Raw genomic sequence first — 23,644 nt, 5'->3', positions numbered from 1 at the left:
TTCTGGACGACCACCACTAAGGTGAAAATAAGTGTGATGATACCAGAGGTCAGAGGATGTTTAAGCTGACTGGATGTCTACAGTAATTCAAATAATAACATTTTACAAGCAACGTTTGCACAGGAATAGACAACACGTCGAACCTTGAGGCAGATGGGCTACAGCAGCAGAAGAGTAGCTACATCAGGTGTTACTCCTGTCAGCCAAGAACAGGAACCTGAGGCCACAGTTCACACGAATCATTCCAACTGAAGACTGGAAAACATTCCCTGATTTGATGACTCTCAATTCCTGATGCAACATCCAGATGGTATGGGTTGGATATTTTCTTGACACACTTTGGCCCCTCAGTACCGACTGATCATTCTTTAAACACCACAGTCTACCGGAGCATTGCTGCTGACAATATAAAGCCCTTTGTGAACACAGTGTAGTCATATTCTATTTGCTACTTCCAGCAGGATAGCATGCCATGTCACAAAGTTCAAATGATCTCAGGCTGGTTTCTTAAACATGGCCTCTACGGGCACTAGATATACATCCAACAGAGCATCTTTGGGATGTGATGAAACGGGAAAGTCACATCAAGGCTGTGCAGTCAACAAATCCACAGCAACTGTGTGATATTGTGTGACACTACCGTGTCAACATGGACCAAAATCTCTGAGATCCTTAGTCCTTAAAGAGATATGTTGTCTCATGTGCCCTCAAAGTTAGGATATTTCTACTATTTTTCTAATTAAATAAATACAGTATGACTTCATTATGTGTTTAATTGTTCGTACTGAACCTGGAAATATTACATTTACACATTTTCTTATAATAATTATAATATGTGCAATGGACAGCTAAACTGGGATGCTGAGAATTACCAAAAGAACTTTGCTCTGATAGGGTTGAATTAAAGTGTGAAATGTTTCAGAAAATATTGTATAGTAATTACCAACATCTGGATGTTAAGAAGGGAAAATGTGTTCTCTCAAACATCACATTAAAAACAAATACTCGGTAGGCCTTTGATTTGGGGGATTTAAGCTTTTCGTTGTCCACTGGTCGATTGTACACAGTCTTTACAATACTCAGAGTGCTTCCTGCATATTTACTGTGACAGTGAGATCTCTCTCTGTCAGCTGATGAGTGATGGGCTCACCACCGTCATCAGCCTGGTCCAACACATCCCATGGCCTTGGGTCGGTCTCCCCCTGCCCCATCCCACACTCTTCCTGTTAACCATCCCAACTTTATTGACATTACAGGAATCACTAATGAAGCGCTGTCTGTTTCTTAGCTCACAGTGTCTGCCTGTTACAGGGAACGGCACACACACTGGCATGTTTGTGCATGCATATATATACACACATATATATATATATACTGTACATGCCCATCCCCCACTATTCAAATCCACACTTTTTCCTGTATGTGCAGCCTTGAGCATCATGTCCACCGAGTGGCATACGGGAAAAATCTAATAATGGTAGACACGGAGGTGTGTGCATCTGTAACTGGAAGTCAGGGGTGTTACTATGAATTCCTGGACCACTGAGCAAATGTGATACTTTCTTTATAAGAAATACTACTTAATCTTTATAATAACAATGCATCTTTTTTAGGTCTTTTGCTGTTTTTGCGTCACTGTTTGAAAAGATATAATTCAGTTTCTGCTGACTGTTGCATGGCTTCATCAGCTAATGGCTTTACAGCAGCACAAGATTTAGGAGAACTCTGTGCTTGAACTATAACCCTCTGTGGTACTGTTTCACCATCTTCTGCTTGCAAGAACGGCATCCTTGTAAATTAGCTCTTCTCTTTGTGCTGCTTTTCTAAGTCTACATTCTTGTGTTGTGGACAGGATCCCCTGTCTGTGTCTTAGGACTACTTCCCAAATTAGTTCACCTATTCACGCAGGCATGCATCTGGAAACTTCGCAGCCCAGAGAGCAACTGATACATATGAATGAGTCAAGCAGGTCAGGACAGAAGGTTGATGTAGTTGCTGTGGGGTTTTTTTAAAAAGGGGGGAAAAAGTGCAAGAACCCTGAAATAAAGACCCCTGGTACAAGCCTGTGGAGGGCCCCTTACTGTGCAGAGCAGTCCTAGCAGATTGAGCCCATGCTTATGCTAAAGTCCTCACCCCGCTTTCCCCAGCCCATCCTCCAAAAAACTCTGACCGCCAAAAGCCTGATTGGTAGTCCTGCTCACCCAATGAGAGCTCTTGTATAGAGGTCTCTCCATGACAAAGGCTCACTGAATGTCCCTTTCCCAATAAATCAGGAGGACATTAACAAATATGTGCCTTGTTAAGAAAAGAGCACAACAGCTCCTTTCCCTGTAGGGATCTTTAACACTGATAGAATACAGGTTTGATTAGCAAAGTTAATTACGCAGTGATGGCCGAGAACCATCTCCTGCTGAGGGCGGCATTGGAAAACATCTCAGAGCTTAGAACTAATCTAATGTGATTATAGATTGCTGTAACAGTGTAAGAGTTAAAAACAGATACTTGAAATCATTATGTAGAATATATAAACAAAGCATCATACAGTTCAATAAGCATAAATAAAATAAAGACACGACTGCGCTACACATAGGTCAAGCTGTTGCATTAACAGCCTACATTAACAGCAAGTGCTGGTAAATAATAAATGAAATCTCTAATCATAAATCTGAATGCATCAGGAACTCAAATGAAATGTTATAGTCGATTATCGTATATCAAAATTTAAAATAACTCTGCGCAGTGCATGCGGAGAAATGATCTCAGCTCGGGGAGTTAAATGAAGAGCAGCTGGCGGGTGAAGGTTAAAGAGTAAGCTGCTGGTATGAGTGCCAGCTTTTCCAGATCCTCTGAAGGGACCAGGAGTTTACTGTAAACAGTGGGATGTTTCAAGCTTTCCTCAATTCCCCCATATGGAAATGGGACATACCTTGAGGGCTTTGTTCTCCACCAGGAGCATCAACAGAGCTCTCACAGTGTTAAAGGAGAGACTGCCAAACATTTCATATTCATGGGAGACAATTACCTCCATATGAATGGAATAATTGAGGATTAAGCTGCTATCTGTAGTATGTGTGAGTGTTTCAGGCCCTCAGGCACAGGTAATCACCATCAGCCACTCAAACAGAGGTTCTGTCTTATCTGTCAGTGGAAAGGAAGGTGTGTATGTGTGGGCTCTACCTGCCTGCTAGCAAGTTAGCAAGACAAATGCTAAACTGGTTATTTCTCTTGCATGTTTTCATTTTGAATAGGAAGCATGATTCCTGAAGAAAATAAAATATTTTGAATATGACTTTGTGACTGAAATAAACCAAAGCCTCTGAACTGAGTTGGTGCTAGCGCGGGTGCTTCTAAAAGGGAAGCTCTTTCCTTTTGTTATCAAGCCACCCAGAAGCACACCAGCTCCACTGGTCTTCAGAAGCCAGGGGTACTTGAGTGTGTGGATTCTTAACCCTTGAAGAGGATCCTTCTGCCCAGCTCATCCCACTAATTACCTTCTAGCCATACTGTAAATGGGCCACTCCTGATAATAAGCCTGAGCTTCATTAATGAAGGAAATGGTAGTATTTCAATGAAAATGACAGGCTGGACCAAAAGGCCTTAGTTTGACAAGTTTTGGTAACAGTTCCCAAGATGCATTTGGTGAGCTAAGATCAATGCACATCTTAGATTGCAAGTGTGCTTCGTGTTACAGTGTGAGAAAACAGTAAGCACTGCTTTGTGCATGCATCTACAAAAAGACACTTAGCACTGATAGTGTAATAAAAATAGGTCAGTTTAGTAGTTTAGAGTTTGTGATTCTGAGGCTTTGGATAAGCGGTTAAGGAAATGAGTGAATGAGATGAGATCATCACAAAAAAAGGACAAATGAGTAGTTTTGTGTGCACATTCAAAGGGATATTTTTAAATTCAAACAGGTCTTTTGTTTTTCTCATTGTGCTGTGTAGACTTTTAGCTGATTTTAAAACAATACAATACACACTTATTTAAAATAATATAACTGTAAATGTAGTTTGGGAATACTAAAACAAACACTTTAAACGATGAGTCTTCTTTTCTCATTGTCCTCGTCCAGTAAAAGAAGAAAAGTCAGTTTTTTTTATTTACTACGTATTTACTAAGAATTTTAGGTATTTTTCACTCGTGAGAAATAAATTTGCACACTGTTAATTTCTGTCTTTTTGAGAGATTTGCTGATGAAGACTGAAATGTATGACATCACTGCCATTTTTTTATATATTTATTCATTATTGGTGCAAAAAACCCTAAACAAACAAAAATACACAAGCTGCAGGTTTCTTTCCCTTTATTTCCTCTCTGATTTTAATCATTCTGCAGGCCACACACACACACACACACACACACCTCTTCTTCTTACAGCGATCAGGTTCTTGAGACACAGCTGCTAACAGAGCAATGCCCTCACTTCTGTGGACCCACATGCACGCACACATACACACATAAACACAATACAGCGGTGTTTGCACTGTAATTGCCGCAACACTGTCTTTGTCTGTACCATAATCCCATGGATCTCATTGTTGGCCATACGTGCCTGCTCCTTCATTACTGCCGGTGCTCACCCTCCTCCTCATGCCCTGAACCGCCACCCCCCTAGACCCCTCCAAAAGCTCCAAAAGGCTGTCTTTCTTTCGCCCCACACACAAGAGAAGTGTGCTTTGCCACAAAGGGACTAAGCAGAGGCACAATTAGCCCTGTGACAGTAAGCCCCGCCATGGGCCAGGAAGCATGGCCCACAATGGGCCAAACTTTTATACGACATCTTAATGCAAACACTGGAGTGTGCTGCCCCGTGCCTCTGTGTTTAGAGGCCGGCCACTCTCATCACAGGTCTTTTGTCACTGAGAAACAAGTGGTCATTTATTTCATTTATTAGTTACCCATTAATTGAGGAGGTACGGTGTTTCTATTGAGGCACTGAGGGAGGTGGTGTCATGCAAGGTGGATGAGAAAAAGAAATCATCAGTGGGCTGAGCCTTTAATTGAATCCCATGCCAGTCATTTAGAGATTGCTCCGTCAATGATTATATGGGGATCAATACAGCGAGGGCGACTGCTGCTTAAGATGAGATGAGCTCCCGGCCCTCGCTCCATCAACCAGAGTGAGAAATCAAGCTCGCAACTCTCGATCTTGCTTACAGAAACTCCGACAACAGCCTCACACACACACACATCTGGTGCTGGCCTTGTTTGTGCTGCTGAGCTCTTCCAACAGGTTTCCATCCCTGCTCCGTCTCTGCACTGCAGGCCCCACATTAATGATCGGCAGGCTTAAATAAACCCTCAGTGGTTGTTCTCTATCGATCAGGTGATCTGGCTATCAGATAAACTAACAGATCTATGAAGGACTCGCGCTGTAATTGAGTTGCTGTGGGAGTGTGCCTGTGCTCTGGTTTGCAGGCACATTTGTATACGCCCCAGGTATGCTCCATGTAGGATTATCATCATCATTTAGACACACAGTGTTGCTTTTTTTTTTTGCATGTGTTTTTCAAACTCTCAGCCCAAATGGGAGATGTTTTCCCCGTGCTAATTATCAGTTGTAAAGCAGATTGTGATTGTGGTTGTTGGTTTTCGTCCCAGAGGGGGATCAGTATTCATCCTGTCCATTGCACTGTGTGATTAGAAAGACCGGGGGGGAGGGGATTGAGACGTGTGGATTGAGATGTTAAACCAATTAATGCAAAGAACAGAAATAGCAAGCACATAGGTCACTTCACTTCGCTTTGGTCATTTCGTTGCATTTGAAAGATCTTAAAAATCATGGAGACACATGTGCTGGAAGGCTGGATGCAGAGGCCTGGGCTTAAATCTGTCCTCAGGCTATTTACTGTGTGTCTTCTCATGGTTTCTCTGTTCTAATGCAATAAAGACTAAAAAAAAAGCTGCCAAAACTTAGAAGGGATGCTAATTAAATTAAACAAGTTTATGTGTCTGGGTATGTGCATCCCACTTGTGCATGTGCGTGCACCTGTGCTTCCCCGTCCACCTCTGAATACCTGTCAGCTTCCTCACCACACACATCAAAACCGCCTCTCAGCTCAGAGACTCGTCTCAAGGCAGAGACATGTTACAGGACAACAACAGTCACAGTTAATGGATGCTCGGTCTGGGAGCTGCCTTCATTATGTGTGTGTTTGTCACAGGAGTTGAAGGGACAGTGTAATGGTCAGGTTTAAAAATAATGGGGCACAGGGGGATAGGAGCACCTGAGTGAAGCCCATTGCTCACATGTTACACTCATAAGCATGATCCTATAAGCACAAATGATATGAATGGAAGAACCAACCCTTTAAAGTTTAATTAGAAATTTAAATAACTTAAATATAATAATATCTTATGCACAGTAAATAGTATGTCTCCTTGTACGTTGAAGCTAATGTTCAGCCGTCCAAATTAGCAAAGTCAAGCATGTTTCTTTCAAAGCAAAACAAATGAAGGATATTTGTGTGACAAAGTTCATAACCTCCCTTTTAAAATAACCAGCAGGAGGCCTGTTCGAATGACCTGACACGCACATCTGTAGCAACAGCGAGAATCCATAGATTCAGATGGGCTGTGATTCTAAATCAGTGCATGGAGCCCATTAGAGTTTCTTCCAGCCTTTCTCTTCCCCTGCTCCAGACAGCAGCGACGGCTTTTAAAAATCATCACTCACAGCTGCTGCTGTAAATCTGGCGGGCCTCAGCAATCCGGCAAGAAAACCGAATGAGATCATCCTTTTTCTTTCACGTGGCGCTTCTGTTGCAGCGGTGAAATGTCGAGGAGGAGGAGTATGATGATGATATGGGTGATTATTGGCGATTTCCTCGGCTGTGTGTATCTTTAGGAAGAGGAGGGGTGTGTTGTCCTTTGTCTTGTTTATGCACACGTGTTTTTACACTTAGGAGGGTCTGCTCAAGGCGGGATGAATTGTCTGTCCTCGGGTTACTGTTTGGATCGCTTGGTTGATTGTATTTCAGCTGTTGATTAACTAAGGTCGGATTAATGTGAAAGCTATTTCTGGCAAAACAAACAGTGATGACTGTAACTCTGTCATTGCTCAGCCACTGTCTTTATAAATCGGTGCTTTATAAATGAAGCACTTAAGCTCTCTATCTCTCTTCAAGGCAAGCCCTATAGACCCCTGCTCTGCTTCTCTCCCCATCGCTATGTTCCCTCTTCCTTTAATTACTGTGTTCATGCTTGACGGGCACTGATGACTTGATTAAGCCTGCCGTGCACAGTTCCAGTCTCTACCCTGCTGATGAATGAGTCTAAAGCTTATTAACTTACTCATTCTGATCAATAAGGCGCTGGGCCTGAACACCGCAAGGACAGAAGGGAAACTCTTGTGCCGCTGACCCTCTTCACTGGCAGCTGAGATTAAATCAAATCAACACACATGATTAGCATGTGTAACCAATCTGGATGCTCTGGGGAGATAGTACAGAGTACAGGTGGATTTATTTCCTGGACTACTCTTAGTTGAGGAGGCTTCAGAGCTTTCTTCCTCTGAGTTTCTTCAAAAGTACAGAATTATTCATTTCTCTTGATTATAAGTCACTATAAAACCATTTAAATGAGGCATAAACTTAAAGAAGACCTTGACCTGGAGGGAGCCTGAATGCAAGGTTGAAATGAAACCTGCTCTACTCTATCTTTTTAAATCAACACTTTATTTTTTGTCTTGATTCACAACAATGTGGTTAATCCATCTGAAGATCCATAGACTTCATATAAAAGATAGATCTAGTACTTTTACGTCATCCATTGGTTTCTAGGCTGTTTTCAAGCCTTGAGTTCAGTGTTTTCTTTTCTTTTTTTTAAAAGACAAGTGACCTTATTTGCGAGAAAAGGTGGACTCATAAATATGGTACCAATATGTTTTGGACCACCACAAAAAGAAAAAAATTCCATAAAAATTGTCACCTCATGCATTACCATGTCCCTCTGCTTGCTTGTCCTCAGGAGGCCTTCCCACAGTAGAAAGCAGAGGAAGGAAGGGTCACATCTAAACCCTTCTCCCCTGAGGAGGCCTTTCAGGTCCACCAGGACCTTTAGAGATGAGTGGCTCATCAGTGAAGCTAATTTGGCTTCCAATAAGCAGTCACTACTTTTCAGTGGTGAAGGTGACATCTCCAGTTGTTATCCACTGGTCATATCCCTGTCCCTGTCTGCAAAAAAAAAAAAAAAAAAAAAAAATCATATTCAGAATGTTTTGGTGCCTGTGAATCGATCTTTTTATGGTAGGAGGTGCCATAATTGATGTTTTGCGGTCGGTGAGAAAAAAAGAAAACACACACACACACAGCGAGAGAGAGAGACAAGAAGGCTGAAAGGTGCTTGATTTATTTTTCATGTCAAGAAAACAGATGCTTCCTGTTGCAGAGAACATGCAGATCATATGATAGCCACCCACTCCACCCTCCCTGCGATACGCCACCAAGTCTGAGAACTACCGCTGGTTTTGTTGGGGTCCTTAATGAACAGGACCTTGTAATGTAAGCTTCTGACTGTTACCAGGCCTCGCTAAGCTAAACACTGGACTGACCTCTGTCTCCCCTCTGCTGGCTACTGTGTTTGACGCATGTATCAGAGTGTGAGGAGGAAGGTCTTCTGGGAAGAGCCCTTTAAGATGATACGAGCACCATTATTGCCGACTGCGGGTCGGCTCCATTTCAGACACATTGATCTGCTCCTGGAGCTCGCTGGGCGAGAGCTGAGGTGGAGCCTGAGAGACGGACCCAGAGTGGATATAAAATCATGCAATGAGGGCTACTAATGCCACATGCTTATCTTTGCTCAGACCTGTCATCGGTGTATCCCAAAAAATCCAAACAAATTAACTCTCCTCACACTTTCTGGAAAGAACAAAATGTCTGTATAGTTATTTCTTAAATAAAACAAAATTTGCAGATATATTTAAAAGGTCTTGAAACTTTTAGTTTTTTTATTGGTCCTCTGAAATGGCATTTTAACAGTGTCTGAAAGGTAGCTTAGTGAGGGTCTGGTAGTCTCAGAGTAGAGAATAAATCAATGTTAAAGAAAACTTCTGCAGAAACATGCTGAGTCCTTTATTTGAGTACATTAAAAACGTCTTAAGATCACTTCATGAGTTTATGTATGTTGCAGTTGTCTGCTCCTCTCCTTTCAGTTTGAGATGTGGCTTAACTTCCTATCAGCCTCATATGTAAATATGAAGTCTTTCTAGAGGTGGAAAAACTACAGACATTTTTGACTTAAGTAGAAGTACAGATATATGTGTTAAAAAAATACACTAGAAAAAGTCATGAGCTTCAGCAGATGGGGGAACCCTAAGATCTGTTGCAGTTGCTCAGCGCAGGGAAAACACTACAACTTTAAAAAAAAATTCAAACGTGAGCTCCAACAGATTTTGTTTGTGTACAGACTTTGATCAGCTGACCTGCTGCTCTTGTGGATTTATACAACTGAATTCAACCTAAATCTGACCACGAGCACCACAGCCACTGTGCAACAGTCCAACACAGTGCTTTACTGTAAATTCACCACAGTACTCCAAGGCAACCTGTTTATCCTGCACAAAAAGTCCTTTCATGCAACATTTGAATAACACAAGGTTGGATGTTTCACAATATGAAAATACATAATTTATGAAAACACATCATATATAGATTATAAATGGTAAAATTACATGTATTCTTTAAATCTGCAGTATATCAAGTGTCACTGATCAGATCTTACCTTTAAATATATCCCCTCTTCTTCCATCCCTTTCCCTCTTTCTTACATCTTTCTCCACCTCCGACTAAAACTGTTCTCGCCCTTATCTCTCCCTGTGAAATACAGCAGGTGGACCTTCAGCTACCAACACACTGTGCGACAGACTGCTCGCAAACAGTTTGTTTTACATTTGAAATAACGTTGCTCCCTTTATGCTAGCCCCTCGTCTGTAGCGCTAGCTTAATGCTAAAGTACCACAACTTGCTCTGGTCCACTTTAACTCCTATAAAGCCATAAATTATACAGTAGAACCTAAAGTAATAAGCCTGGTAAATGTAAGGAGTACAAAGTACAGATATTTGTGTTTAAATGTAGGGAGTAAAAAGTTGTCAGAAATACCAAAGTACAGATACCTGAAAACGCTATTTAAGTACAGTAAAAAATATACTTGTACTTCATTACTTCCCTCCTCTTGTCTTTTCTCTTCCTAGCACTGCTCAATGCATGATAATTATTGTATACTTATTTTCTTGTCAGTACCACAGATTAGTAAAGCCACAATTCCCATAGTGTGTGTGATAACTCAATTATCTGATGACACCTAGTATCACACTGGCATTGTTTCCAGTCTGTGATGTGTGTTTTCAGGATTATGCCATCTCCCCTGCCTTAGGTGCCACCTTTTTTTGTACAGCTGACTCCCATCCGCAATTAAGAGTGCTTAGGGCCAGAGAAAGGTGAGCCCTAATGCCAGAGAGCTTTGGTGGTTTTGCAGCTAGTGAGCTGTGTGCATGGTGGTTGATTGCTCCTGCTCTGTGGAAATGAGTGTTTTAGTAACTAACCCTTTTTTTTTTTTACTTACTTTTCAGTTTATTGGCCAATGCCTGGGTTTGTTTTCCTTCTTTAAAAGTTGAAAGCGGCTTGTCTGTCTCTTTCAGTTTAGTTAGTAATAGGAACATTAATAAAACCTTTTAATTTATCCATTTTGCCCCCATGTCTCCTTTTTTTCAACCCGGACACCTTTTTTCCCTTTCCCTCATCCCTGGACCTTTTAAGGGAATGTAACAAAGGCTAAAACTCAAATTCAGCCTTTTTAAATTTCAAATGGTCTTCTTCAAACTGGTCATCTGTTTAATTTAAATAACACATTTATGTCCATTTCTTTTCTGTTCGTGACACTGAATATTTCTGGAATTTCTGGACATCTGGAAAAACTTCCTCTTTGCCCTTTATTTATCAGTTCATATGTGCATCCTGCCTCTTTTTGTAGCCCATCTTCCTTGAGCCTGAATTGAAATGATTTAATTTTGGGCATTATTTAAAATTTTAATTTAATGTCAGCTTAGCATAGATTTTTGTGTAGCAGCTCGTAAGTAAAAGCTCACTTTTTGCCTGCTTGTATTGTGTTGTGCTTTTCAGCCCTCAGTTGAAGTGATTTACAACTTGTAATTAGGATAATTTAAATTTAGTAAACTGTTTAGTAAAACAGATACAATAAAGATGTTTGGACACAGTTTTATATCTGGTATGTAGACACTATGCACCATTTCTTCACTTCACTCCAGAAGTGAAGAAAATTCTTGCAGACGTGTGCAGTTTTCTTCTGATGAATGCACATTAAGAGAGATATGGACTGGTCCTTACCGTATCCTGAGGCATTTTCTATGACTATTATCTCAGTCAATAAGAACATTGTCAATAATGTAGTCTGGGGTGTAAAGTTGTGTGGCGTGAGCCTATATGTGTTGCTGAATGCTTAATTAAAAATAAAACAAACCAAGCAACAATTATTCAGTTGACTTCCTGAATTGTAAACACTGTGAGGTAATAGATCATGCTTCAATGAGGACTGAAAACAAAGGACGGCAATGATTGCTACCGCTAATTAATTGGTCTGGTGTTACCAAATGAATCAATGAGCATCAGAAGATTGTCTGTGACCGAGATGAATCTCATGTGTTGGAGATTGTTAAAAAAAAGCATAAACAGATCAATGATGTTCTACTTTATAGGCTTAGATATAGCTTAGATATCCATTCTGACTGATGTTGGAGTGTGTGTGGGGCCGATGGGCCGCCTGGAAACCAGAGCCGTAACACTAGCCCATTTAGCATATGGCATTTTTACCACGGAGAGGTAAACACAGTGGGGAGGCCGAGAGAATAGTAAAACACACTGCTCAGGCCAGATCTCCCTGTGGACCCACACAGGGTGGACACACACAGAGGACACGGTCCAATGACACACTGAGGTCATTTTGCTCAGTGCAGAAAGCTTTACAGCACTTTGACTTTTTCTTAAGTTTTATCTTCTGACTTTTTTCTTGTTTTTTTTTTTGTTTTTTTTTTTAAAGCAAACTATGTAACTACACACAGTGGTCCCTTCCTGCTCTTCAACGCCTTCCTGTCTGCTCTCCGGGTCACTACGCAGCACTAACGGATGCTGATATCAACTGTCAAACCTTAAACCCTAATGGGGCTTTTTTTTTAAAGTGACAATCTTAACAGATCAATGCAGTGCTTAGGAGTCAGGTTGCAAAAACTGTCAATGACCACATGTGAAGGATGAAAGAAACAAGAAGGGAAACAACATGAACCTGGAAGCAAATGACAGAGCCTGCCTTAGCCATCCCCAAAGACATGGAGGACACACATGTGCATATATGCAGCTTTATTTAGAGCGTCTCTTGCAGTAATGACTACGCAGCCTTCCTTTGTCTGCTAAGGAAAACTTCCTAAGGCAAGGCCTCTCCAGTAAAACTGCTGAAAGGGCTTAAAAGACCAGCAGGGTGTTAAGGACTTAGATGCCGGGAAGCAGCACTAAGGTGACGCTAGGCTAGAGTGAGGCCATAAAGGCCTGTTAGGGTACATTAGTTGGAGGAGAGGATCATAAGGCTACATGAATGTTTCAGCAGGACGGGGGCATTTGCCTTCCAAGCTCTACTGTCAAAAAGCCATCATGACTCAGTATTGGGGGTGGGGATGGACGACTGCGGCTCCAGGGCCAAGACACTTTATTTTCCTGTGGCAGGGCACAGTCACAAACATTTGATAGACAATACACTTAGGAACACGCATGCACGGCGTGACCCGCAAAGCAGAAGCACATGCACTTTTAGCTGTGGTAGTGCACTCAGCAACCGCCTCGTCCTTTCATCTCCATCACTGTCAGCTCGCGCTCTGTTGAATCATTACCTCTGGTCTCCTGGATGAGCAGGTTTACGACCGTTTGGCCTCGGATTTGCCGATGTTTGGCACCAGTGCGAACCATCAGGTGCTTAAACAGTCATGTCAGTCTTGAGGTAGCTGCTAAACATCCACACCCTGGGGCCTTTTAGTTTCTTCTATCCTTTGACCTCACAGACCAGCGGGAGCTGACTGGGGTCACAGTAAATTGTTTCACAAACAATAGAAGCATAGTTAGAATTACAACATTTTTAAAGGCAAGGGAAGAGCATGATATTTACAGAGACTGTACTAGCTTCAGATGACCCTATCACAAATATGCACCTGGCGACAGTGGGAAGGAAAAACTCATTTTTACACCCTTTTGCTGTGTTCCCCAAGCTGTTCTGAGCAATTATTGCAGTTTGGTGCGGCGCACTGTCCTCCAAAGGGAGGCCGCTGCCATCAGTGAGTGCCATTACTATAGTGGGCTGTGTGTGGATGACGTTACAGTGCACATTACTGTAATGAGATGATCAATCTTATTCAATTCACCTGTCAGTGGTTTTAATTTTGTGGCCGTCCAGTGTACACTCACTGGTTATAGTAGATTGCACAGCTCACTCCTATGCTCTCGTGATAGTCAGTGGGAAAATCAATCACTGGCTGTCCTGTGTGGCTGGTGACTGTGCATTCTCAGGGAAAAACTGATGAAGGAAACAAGGAAGATGAGGAAAAGACAAGGGTGCTTATTAGCTAATCCACCCCAAGAGGAATGAAATCTCCCACTTCCTCCATGTTCACATCTTCTGTGCTCTTCAGTATTTGTAGAAAAGTGACACTGGTACAATAAGCTATGTGTAAGACTGTCTCTAAATCTTTATCTCTCTTTCCTCCCCCAAGGAAGGATCCATTCCCCAAGATGTGACAGTAAAAGTGAGAACGTGAACTGAACTCTGGCACTTACTCTTTGTATACCATACGGGAGCGACACCCTCCAAGTGTTTATCTAAGTGGACAGCTTAGTCAGGATTAGCTGGACTAACGGCAAACATCTTTAGAGGCAGAGAGGTCACCTTGTCTGTGCATGGATGCGCATGTTTCAGGAGTACAGTGTCCATATGTTGTAAATCCTTCCCTCAGGAACACACAAAAAAACAAAACATTAAGGATGCCTGAAGTGCCTTAATGCATGTATGCACCAGAATGAAGAAAATACTCACCCCAGAAAAGACTCATGCACAACTGGGGGTCTAACAACATGAGGAAGCTCTTCCAAAGGAATTACATGGTCAGCGTGTGTCAGCGGAAAAAACAAACAAAAACAAAAAAACATATACAGTATTTACACCAGTTCTCATTGGATCAAATAACCTTAAAAAGGTTCTGAAGAAGTATTTCAATGCATGCACATCAGAGGCGTCACAAGAAAAGGTGGGATGATGTACTGTAGAAACAGAAGCAAAAGAAAGAGGGAGGGAGCAAGGGCAGTACAGTAACACTAAGTCCTCTCCTCACTAACCTACCACCAACTTCATCACCCGCAGGAATAACAGTTGGGCACGGACAAAAGCCTTGCGGCTAAAGACACTCAGATAGCACACAGAGAAAAACTTTTGTAAAGCGCAACGCATGGGGAGGAGAACTCTATAACACTTTCTAACATCCCGAATGACAATGCCACATGTCAGCCTACAAGAAGAATCACTGCTTTCGGCTTAGTTGCATATGAATTGACTCGAAAGAGAAGCCCTGCAATCCATCAGGGGTTAAATAGTTCAAACAGGATGGGTGGATATAAATAGATGGATTGATAGATAGGTACCAGAAGACTCAGATATAATGTATACAGTAGATTCTCATAGGTTGCTTTGTGAGTTGCTGGGGGTTATGTGAGGTGTGTGTTTGTAAGAGTGTGTGTCAGCAAATATGTTGCCCCATGGGACCACAGTGGAACCTCACACCAGCCCCCACAGGGAAGGATAAGGCCATCTGCCCACCCTACACACCAATCCCACCTAGAGGATACACACTCTCAGGAGCAATATGGAGGGGCTTTGCAGACAGTGTTTGATCTGCTTTCATCCAGCCAGCAGCATGCAGGATGCTGATCCTCTCTGTATGTCTTACTCCTCTACTGTCCACTGTCCCAGTGGAAATCACTGGCCGAAGAAAACATCTTCAACCCGAGGCATGAATGGCAGGACACAAGCTGATCAGCTTCATCTCTCAGCAGAGGGAACAGGAGGGGGTGGCATAGCTCAGTAGGTCTTTTCAAACTAAAATGACTTAAGTCTAATATTTCTTTGAAAGAAAGGGTCACACAGAGAATACCTTCTCTGAAAGGATGAACTAAATGTCAGAAAGCTGGGATTAAAAATGCAACAAAGTAGATTTAAAAGACTGAATTAACACATGCAAAAATCAAAAACAACTGCAGAGTCAGTGCCTACATGCAATTGAACAACATGAAACTAATAAAATTAATTAAAATTAAATTAAATGAAAGATGCATTACAGTCATTCGAAGTACAAGTGAAACAACAGATGATTGAGAAATAAACAAATCACTGAGAGAGGACCAGAATCTTTCCTCTGATTCTTCTTCGGACTCTCTGGACATGGTGATAAAGAACCTACTTTCAGCTGCTCCCTTATTCACAGGGGTCTCCACAGCAGGAAGCTGTACATGCTTGGTTTGGCTGAGTTTTTACACCAGACACCCTCCCTGACACGAATCCCTCTGGGTTTGAGCTTTCTCCCAGGACTGAACCAGGGATCTTTTGTTAGTTAATCAAATGGTCAAAACGCTACACCACAGAGCCGCTACGGTGACAAAGAGGAGAACTCTGTCTAAAGTGAGAACCATGATGAACAATGGATCACATCGCACTCGTGAAATACTAGTCGTCAGAGGTTACATTCAATTATTTATCTCGATTAATAATCTGGCAGATGGCTGCCCCTCCCTGACTGGTGTAGATGTTTCTTTCTGTTAAAAGGGAGTTTTTCCTTCCCACTCTCACCAAGTGCTTGCTCATGAGGGGGTCGTCAGAATGTTGGGGTTTTCTCTGTATTATTGCAGTGTCTTTACCTTACAATATAAAGCCCCTTGAACCTGTGACATGTGATTTAGCTCTATAGAAATAAAACTGAACTGTATATTGGCTAAGAGAGTTCAGGCAAGAGGTGGTACAGGAAGTCACCCTTGTCAGCTTTTTCTTTTGTGTATATTTTGTGCATAAATTGCATATTTTGACCGAAATGCAAAAGACAATCAGGTAAACGCTGGATGAAGGGGGCAGTAGCAATCAAAACGAAACTTTGACCATTTGTAAAGAACAAGAAGAAACATGTTTTAAAGTTCTCATGTATCTTTTTCATCAGTGAGTTGCTGTGTGGTTTGACGCAGGCTCAGGCACAGATGGACGCAGAGCTGCTGTGGTTGTATTTTAAGAGTCCACTCAGCTGAAGATCTGAGGCCTGTCTGGAGCAACGGCTAGCCTCGACATCAGACTACAGCACACACAAACACACATACACACTGACAGCTATTAGGCAATCGATAGAAGCTAATACATCAGAGCATTTGACTACTCAGCTCTGTATGAGAGAAGAGAAGAGAAGAGCTAATCATGAGTGTAAATGCATGATTAGCTCAATATTTGAATCATACCACTGAATGTTGCACTCTTACGGGTCGCATTTGAGTGTTACAGAGTATCAAAGTATTGAAACTGCTTTGTGGAATGTTATGCTCTATTGCTTCAACCTCAGAGGGAATTAACTGCCATAAAAACTCCACTCCTCCAATCATTAATATCACATTAATACAGAGATGAAGCCGATGAATTGCCCTTTAGAGGGCCCTGTTAGCTTGCCAGGAGGTTAAGTGTGAAATCAATCCACATAAACAACCTAAATAAAAATTCTTCCACGCTTTAGCGCTGAGTTCTAAATCAGCCAATCACAGAGGCGCTAGTAAAACCAGTCTTTTAGCACAGCATGCTAACAATCTCAGTATTTCAGCTCTGGCAGCTCATTCTCGCTTTTCTCCTTCTGTCTTTCTTTTTGTCTTTGTTTCTTGTCCCGTCCTTCTCCTCCACCCCTTTTGCTCCTGGAAGACCACAAAGGGGAGTATCTTGTCTTTTCACAGTGGGCCCATTCATGGTGGCTTGAGGGGTTGTATACGTGGGAGGGGCTAGTCCATTGAAGGTTGATCTAGACTTGCTCAAGCATCCATATTTTGGCTATTTGAAGAGAGAGGGAGGCTGTTAAACACTGAGTAAGGAGGTGACCCCTGACCCTGACGACTGCTGTCCATCCATTATAGAAAATAAACAGAGAGGCTGGAGTGATTGCTAATCTCTTTACTGCTCTTATCTCTGCAGACAACCCAGGAGGAAGTCTAATTTTCAGTCTTTAATTGCTCTGAGCTGATGGCAACTTTGAATGTCTAATTTGTTTTACTGGCACTTGTAAAATGTTGTGCTTCGTGATGTGTTTTCGCTCACTTTCTTCAGTGTCTTGCTTCATAGTTTTCCTCTTCTACGTTCTACTTGAACCTACCTTTGCAGTGTGATTGATATTACTCCTCCAAACAGTTTGAAGGATGGCAGCCAAGAGGTTAAAGGTGACATAACAGAGCACAGAGACAAAGACTGGACACTGTGTCATCTGTCAGACCTCATGCTGTTGCCACCACCACACTACCAATTGGGGCTTTCCTTAAATTAACCCTAAGACACAGACACAGACACACACACACACTTTTCTCTATCTATCCGATCTCAGGGGAACACATGTGGGACAGTTTGTGCCAGCATGAGGGCAGATGTCAGTCATGGCGACTACCTTTGTGTGTGGAGAAATGACCCTTACTGCTTCATTTCATTGTCATTCATTTGGTCCTGTGGGGCTTGTTCATTTTTACTGTGAGCATGACGCATCCAATTCATCACGTGGCTTAAAAAAAAAAAGCTCGGCAGACTGTAAATGCATATGGAGTGACATGTGCCTGACTGGATGGATGCATGTCTGGAATTGGGAATGGAGATTGCATTAGGCATGTTGAGATGCAGTTATGTTAATTTACATAAAATAAAACTCTTGCTTCTTGGTTGTAATGGTAAATAACAACTGTTTAAAGGTTTTATTCATCATGAAAACATAAAAAACAAAAACAAAAAAAACCCTTTAAGACTATTAACAAGCCAGAGTGCACAGTGTGGGCAATGTTAATTTATTTTATTCGTTTTAGAAATACATTTTCTACATTCGGAAATAAACAAGAGCAAAAACACTCTTGTTGCATGCGCTGATTTTTGTTTTTTAGGTTAACCATGAAAAAGTGGACGCTCAAAGTGAACAAACGACGACTCTTGTAGTTGCTTTCTGGCAGCTTAACATTACAGTAAAAAACATTATCATACATTATAAATTAGGAGGGGGGGGGGGGTACATTTATACACAAATCGACTCAAATCTACAGCGATAAAATAGGTTTGCTTTTGAAGCGGTAGATGACGCAAGGAAATAATAATAATAATAATAACAATAATAGGCATTACAATGCATCAAAACTGTCCCGCACAACAATAGTAGAGAAGCTTTAAGCCATATGACAATACACAACATGTTCATATATAAACAGACGCGGACACAGTTGCCCAGCAGCTCAAATTATCCAGTTATTATCTACCTATTTAAATAGGCCTGTACAACAAATTTACCTTCATGTTTCACAGTCTCACCACAAACACTGCGTAAAGATTCTTCGCTGTGTTTGTGCTGTCTCAAATCATCTAGAATATATCACAGGATCAGTCATGTTTACAGAAGAAAGTGGAGTCTAGTTCCAGGGCCGATATTCTGGATTTAAAACTGTTAAGCCGCTGTAAGGAAAGTTTTGTCCGCTATTCTTCTGATGGTCCTTCAGCGGAAACAGGGACTCCTCCTGCAATCCTCTCTCCGGAGAAGACGGGAGAATGGTGCTGTCCAAGATTTGCCTTTCTGCGGGGAAGAAAAATACCAGAAAATATGTAGTTTAAAAAAAAGTATGCAACATTTTAGTTTGGCAGTTTGCAGTAGTTTTTTTTTTTAAGGGCATTGCCAATGACAGCAGTCTGTAGCAAAGCTAATTAATATTTCAACTGTCTTAGGTTAATTTTATTATGGAATATTATTATTATTATTAATAATAATAATAATAATAATAATAATAATAATAATAATAATAATAGTACTGAACTTCTATTCCTCTTAATATTCGATTGCTTCAATTGCTCTACTGTAATGAAGCTTTAGACAGCACCCATAAAAACGTCTGAACCCATAAAATAAACACCTGATGCCATGCTGTTAGCCTAAAACACTTCCCATGCGGGTATTTTAAATCGAGCGCTTACTTTTGTGGCTTTTCATGTGGTATTTAAGCTCCTGCTCTTCTTGGAAAGACACTCCGCACAGCTCGCATGGATACGGCTTGTCTCTGGCGTGCGTCCGACGGACGTGGCTGTCGTGGGCGGCGTGGGAGGCGAAGGCCTTCCCGCAGTGCTTGCACTTGAAGGGCCTCTCACCGGAGTGCTGTCGGATGTGTGTGCGCAGAATGCTGGAGGCAGTGAAGGCCTGGGAGAGTGGAGTTTAAAACACTGGGTAAATAAGCGCAATTTCAGTTGTCAAGTTAAAGGCAAGATAAACGTTGTTTATTTTTTTTATAAGCTAACAGTTACCTTTTTCACAGGAGCCATTAAAAAAATATTTTTCAGAAAAAGTTTTGATTTTTGATTTTTTTTAATGCTCCTTAACATTTCGTGAACACTTTTGTTAAAGGATTTTTTCCCCCTGTTTTTGTGGCATTTTTAGGGGCAGCCTAGTGCTCAAAGGCGGCAAAAACCTTTGGGCTCGTGCCACATTGCTAAAATAGTCGAAATAAAGGAGAAAGGGGAACAGCTTGAACAAAACGTCCACAGTCCGCATAAAAAGGGAAGGATATCGAGAACAAAAAAAACTTCTGCTCATTCCAGGGCCATAAAATAAAAGTATAATCTTGGCAGACAAAGGGGTGGGTGTACATCTGGCGATAATTAGCATGTAAGTGTCTATGCAGAGCGTGCCCTCCGCGAGGAACAATAAGGAGAGGCGCGTGCCAAATGCACCGTAACAGGAGGAAACCCGAAATGGTTTAAAGAGGAACGAGTAGAAAGCCTGCAGGTCTAATAGAAGCAGGTTGGGAAAAACCTCTCAGAGGACAGTGTCGTTATTGCTGGTAAAACAATTTATGTTTCTAAGATTTTCATTTTATTTTTTTTGTATATATTTATTTTTGGCAGCACACCCATGGCGTATTCAAACTATTCTGGCACCAGCAATTAAGTCGAATTCCAGGATTTATTCCTATTTTTCTTCAGCATCGAGCCAATTGTCAAACGGTCTCGTCTTTGTCAAGCCAAACGCATCTTTAGAAAGAATACAAAAAAAGCTTCTTACCTTATTGCAGTAGACACACTTGTACGGACGTTCACCCGAGTGCACGCGCATGTGTTTGTTGAGACTGGAGGACTGGGAGAAGCTTTTCCCACAAACCGAGCACTGCAGCAAATTCACATACACAAAGTGTCACTCGAATGCATTAAGCTCAAAATAAAGCTAAAAAGAACCTAACCTCATTTTGTGAATGGGTTTAAATACATTTCGGAGTTGTTTTCGCTTTTCAGAAACAAAACAAAATGCAAGTCTCATATAAATGTTATTATTTTTTTTATTTTTTTACGTCCAATAAAAATCTGAAGGTCCCTGTGACGCAGTGTAGGAGCTGTTCTTTCAGCACCATCTAAAACTTTTCACAGACCACAACCATGTAAAGGGAGGTTTGTGTGGAAATCCCTCACAAAAGCAAGACGGATGCAGGGATGTTGTACCTTGTGAGGTCTGTGTTTCTCGTGGACGTGGAGGATGTGGATCCGTAATCTGTCCCTCTTCTCGAAAGATCTGTTGCAGAGGTGACACGGAAACTTCCTGTCCCCCTGATCCACGCAGCGGGTGTATTTCAGGTGTTTGTCTCTGTAGTATTTGTACGCAAAAACCTTCCCACATCTGTCACACTTGAAGCCTTCGCTTGAATCTGGGGAAAAACTTTTTTTTTTTTACAAAAACACTAAATATATGTATGATGATTAAAAAACTGAAGAAGATTAAATCCTGACCTTCAGAGGGAGGCACCGCGTTGCTGTCCTCTCTAGGGTCTTTCAGTGTGAGGGGGATCCCGAGGAACTGGATGTAGCAGTCTCCGTACCACACCAAAAGCTCCTGGCCTGGCGTGATCTCCTTGCAGGCCTCGTAAAATATCTGGCCCTGGACCTGCACGGCAACCAGGTTCTGCTCCTCGGGAAAGCGAGCGCACTTCACCAGAGACATCCAGTTACCAGATCCCCCTCTTCCGTCCACAAAGTGACTGAGGCGGCCGTTCTCAAACACCTGCAGGGTGTGTTAGAAGTATTAGAAGTATCGACAAAAAAAATCTAGATAAAGACCAGTATTGTGAGGAGACAATTCACCACCCTACCTCCCACATCAAGGTGTTATCGTCGTATATTTTAATTTCGCTTGTGTTGACTAGTTTTCCTTGGAAAGGTCCAAAACGGGCGCCTTTAGGAATACTGCGTTTATCCGCAAAAACACCACAGCTCGAAGCGTTTCCCCAGGATGCCTGGAGAATGGTTAACCCTGCAGCACAGAGCCAAAGCGGTCTCAGATTTCATTACTCTATCATGCAATCAAGGACACACGTAAAGGTGATTCAAATAAATAAATAGATAAAAATGGTGGCTTCTTACCCTCTGGAAGTTCAAGAGTTTCTTTGTCCAGTGGGAAAATGTGTGAGTCAGAAACTAAAGAGAAAACAAACAAATGTGAACAAAATAGGGAGATAAAAAAGGTTTATCGTTACTATTTGAGCGGGAGTATTTGAGTAGTGTTTCATCTTTAACTGCATTACAAAGATTCTGATCGATGTGTTATATTCGGCTATAATAGTAGTGACAGGGAAACATTTATGTTTGGGGGATAGCGTGAAATCAAGGGCAGTTTTTATTATCGCACACCAAACAAAATGAAACGCCAGTCATTTTAATCCATAGTCCGTAATCTGAATTCTCACTTGAGTTTTCCGGCAGGGCCACTCCTGATATGGCGTGACCCACGCTACGCTCCTGGCTGCCGGAGTATCCGTAGAGCACCGTGAACAAGTCGTCCTCACTGAAGTTGTACGATGCGCCCTTTTTCTCTGTGGAATGGTCCGTGCTCCGGAGCCGAAGGAAGCTCTCCTTGGGCGGTGTGTTGGCGGATGTAGGAGCAGAAGAAGACCGTTCACTGGACGGGCTGCTGAAGTCTGAAGACAGCGGACCGGCGGCGTGTTCGGTCACCACAGCAGCCAGCTCCTCCGGTTTGGAGTAGAGTGGGTGTCCGGGCAACATCTGGCTCAGATACGGGATGCTGGAGGCGCTCAACATGTGTTCGTGGAGGACCGAGGCGTTGTGGCCGGCCTGGCCGAGAAAGGGAGTGGCCCCGCCGTGCAGGCTGAGCGGCAGGGAAGCCTGAGCGTCCGACACCAGACGACCGAGGGACTTGAGCGGGTGGAGAAGGTTGTGCGTACGCGGGAAGAAGTCCACATAGTGATGAGGGCCGGGGAGAGGAGCTGGGTAGAAGCCGCGGGCAGGACTGCCCTTCAGCATGCCGGCTGGATAGCTCTTCTCCTTCAGCATTACAGGGATGCTGGACAGGGACACCGACATGACAGCACAGGAGGTGAGGCAAAGGGTCAAATGGAGAAGATGATGTAGCCTTCTGTGGGGAAGAGAGATAGAAGCAAGTGGGAGCGTGGGTAGAGGGGAGGGGGTGTAGTCATAAAAGTTTAATGTAAGAAATCTAAAAAAGGAAACAGGACATCAAAAGAGGCCGAACCCACCAGAACTGATTATTTTAATGAACGTAAGACTTTACTTCGCTCTCCAGTTATGAGCATTTCTTCCAAATATTTTAAGATTTTTCCAAAGGTGTTAAGAAGCTTGGCAACCCTCTGGTTAAATGTGGAACTGATACAAACTGCAGATGATTATGGCTAAGAAATTGAAATCTACAACAGGTTCGCAGTGTTTTTCTTTTAAAATGAAAAGCAATGAAACTGTCGGCGACAGATGAAAATACTGCGCACATAAAGGGGGAAAGCAATCCGCAGTGAACTCGGACAGCCGATTTTGCATTATTTCCAGCTGAAGGGTCACACACAAGCCACACATCAAATGTTCATCAGAGGCTTTTCAGATGACCCCACTGCATGATGGTGTGCTTTTTAGGAACAGTTTACCAGTCAGCCAGTAAATAGAGAGACAAATCAGGGTCATGACACTAATTAAAGAACCGCTGGCCAGAGCAGAGGTCAACATTAATGAAGCTTTTAATGACTTTTACAATCAGCCCGCTGTATGAAGGGAAATAGGGTCGCGATAGGAGTGCGTAATGCCCGCTGGGGGGGCTTTAAAATTACTTTTTTAAAGGTACAAACAAATATGAATCATGTGAAATGATGACTGAAATTAAAGCGGACCGCTACAAACATTTTGTGAACTTTAATAAAGAAGCTTACCTTCTGAAAACAATTAGAGGAGCTTCACGCGGGCGATGTGTCCGTCATGCCCACAGGCCAGAGTTTGATCAACCTCCCGTGCTGTAAAATCAAACACTGCAGACAAACGTTCAGATTCTGCCGGGAGCAGCCGAAA

At 42.3% G+C, this 23,644-nt stretch overlaps 1 protein-coding gene and 1 long non-coding RNA gene across 2 annotated transcripts; both read right to left on the bottom strand.

Annotated features, from left to right (window-relative positions):
- Nucleotides 1–7,690: 7,690 nt before the first annotated feature.
- Nucleotides 7,691–10,313, bottom strand: LOC143420506 (uncharacterized). Its single transcript, XR_013100336.1, has 3 exons — nucleotides 10,116–10,313; nucleotides 9,724–9,815; nucleotides 7,691–8,174 (listed from the first exon to the last, which is right to left on the bottom strand). It is a non-coding gene; the product is annotated as an uncharacterized LOC143420506 (long non-coding RNA).
- A 7,789-nt stretch (nucleotides 10,314–18,102) lies between these two features.
- Nucleotides 18,103–22,700, bottom strand: prdm14 (PR domain containing 14). The gene is made up of 8 exons (XM_012917929.2): nucleotides 22,024–22,700; nucleotides 21,701–21,754; nucleotides 21,430–21,590; nucleotides 21,071–21,341; nucleotides 20,786–20,988; nucleotides 20,355–20,456; nucleotides 19,274–19,493; nucleotides 18,103–18,878 (listed from the first exon to the last, which is right to left on the bottom strand). The coding sequence occupies exons 1-8, from the start codon at nucleotides 22,655–22,657 to the stop codon at nucleotides 18,718–18,720; spliced, it is 1,806 nt and encodes a 601-aa protein (XP_012773383.1). The 5' UTR covers nucleotides 22,658–22,700; the 3' UTR covers nucleotides 18,103–18,717.
- Between the last annotated feature and the right edge of the window lie 944 nt (nucleotides 22,701–23,644).

The sequence above is a fragment of the Maylandia zebra genome, linkage group LG9 (genome assembly GCF_041146795.1).
Source record: "Maylandia zebra isolate NMK-2024a linkage group LG9, Mzebra_GT3a, whole genome shotgun sequence".
NCBI classification, from domain to species: domain Eukaryota; kingdom Metazoa; phylum Chordata; class Actinopteri; order Cichliformes; family Cichlidae; genus Maylandia; species Maylandia zebra.
This window is presented reverse-complemented; position numbering and strand designations above follow the sequence as displayed.

Excerpts from the sequence above, each read along its gene's own strand:
- prdm14 (XM_012917929.2), bottom strand. The coding sequence starts at position 22,657 with ATGTCGGTGTCCCTGTCCAGCATCCCTGTAATGCTGAAGGAGAAGAGC. Across the intron at positions 21,591-21,700 it reads AACTCTTGAACTTCCAGAGG|GGTTAACCATTCTCCAGGCA; the intron begins GTAAGAAGCCAC and ends TCTGTGCTGCAG. Across the intron at positions 20,457-20,785 it reads AGAAACACAGACCTCACAAG|TGCTCGGTTTGTGGGAAAAG; the intron begins GTACAACATCCC and ends AATTTGCTGCAG.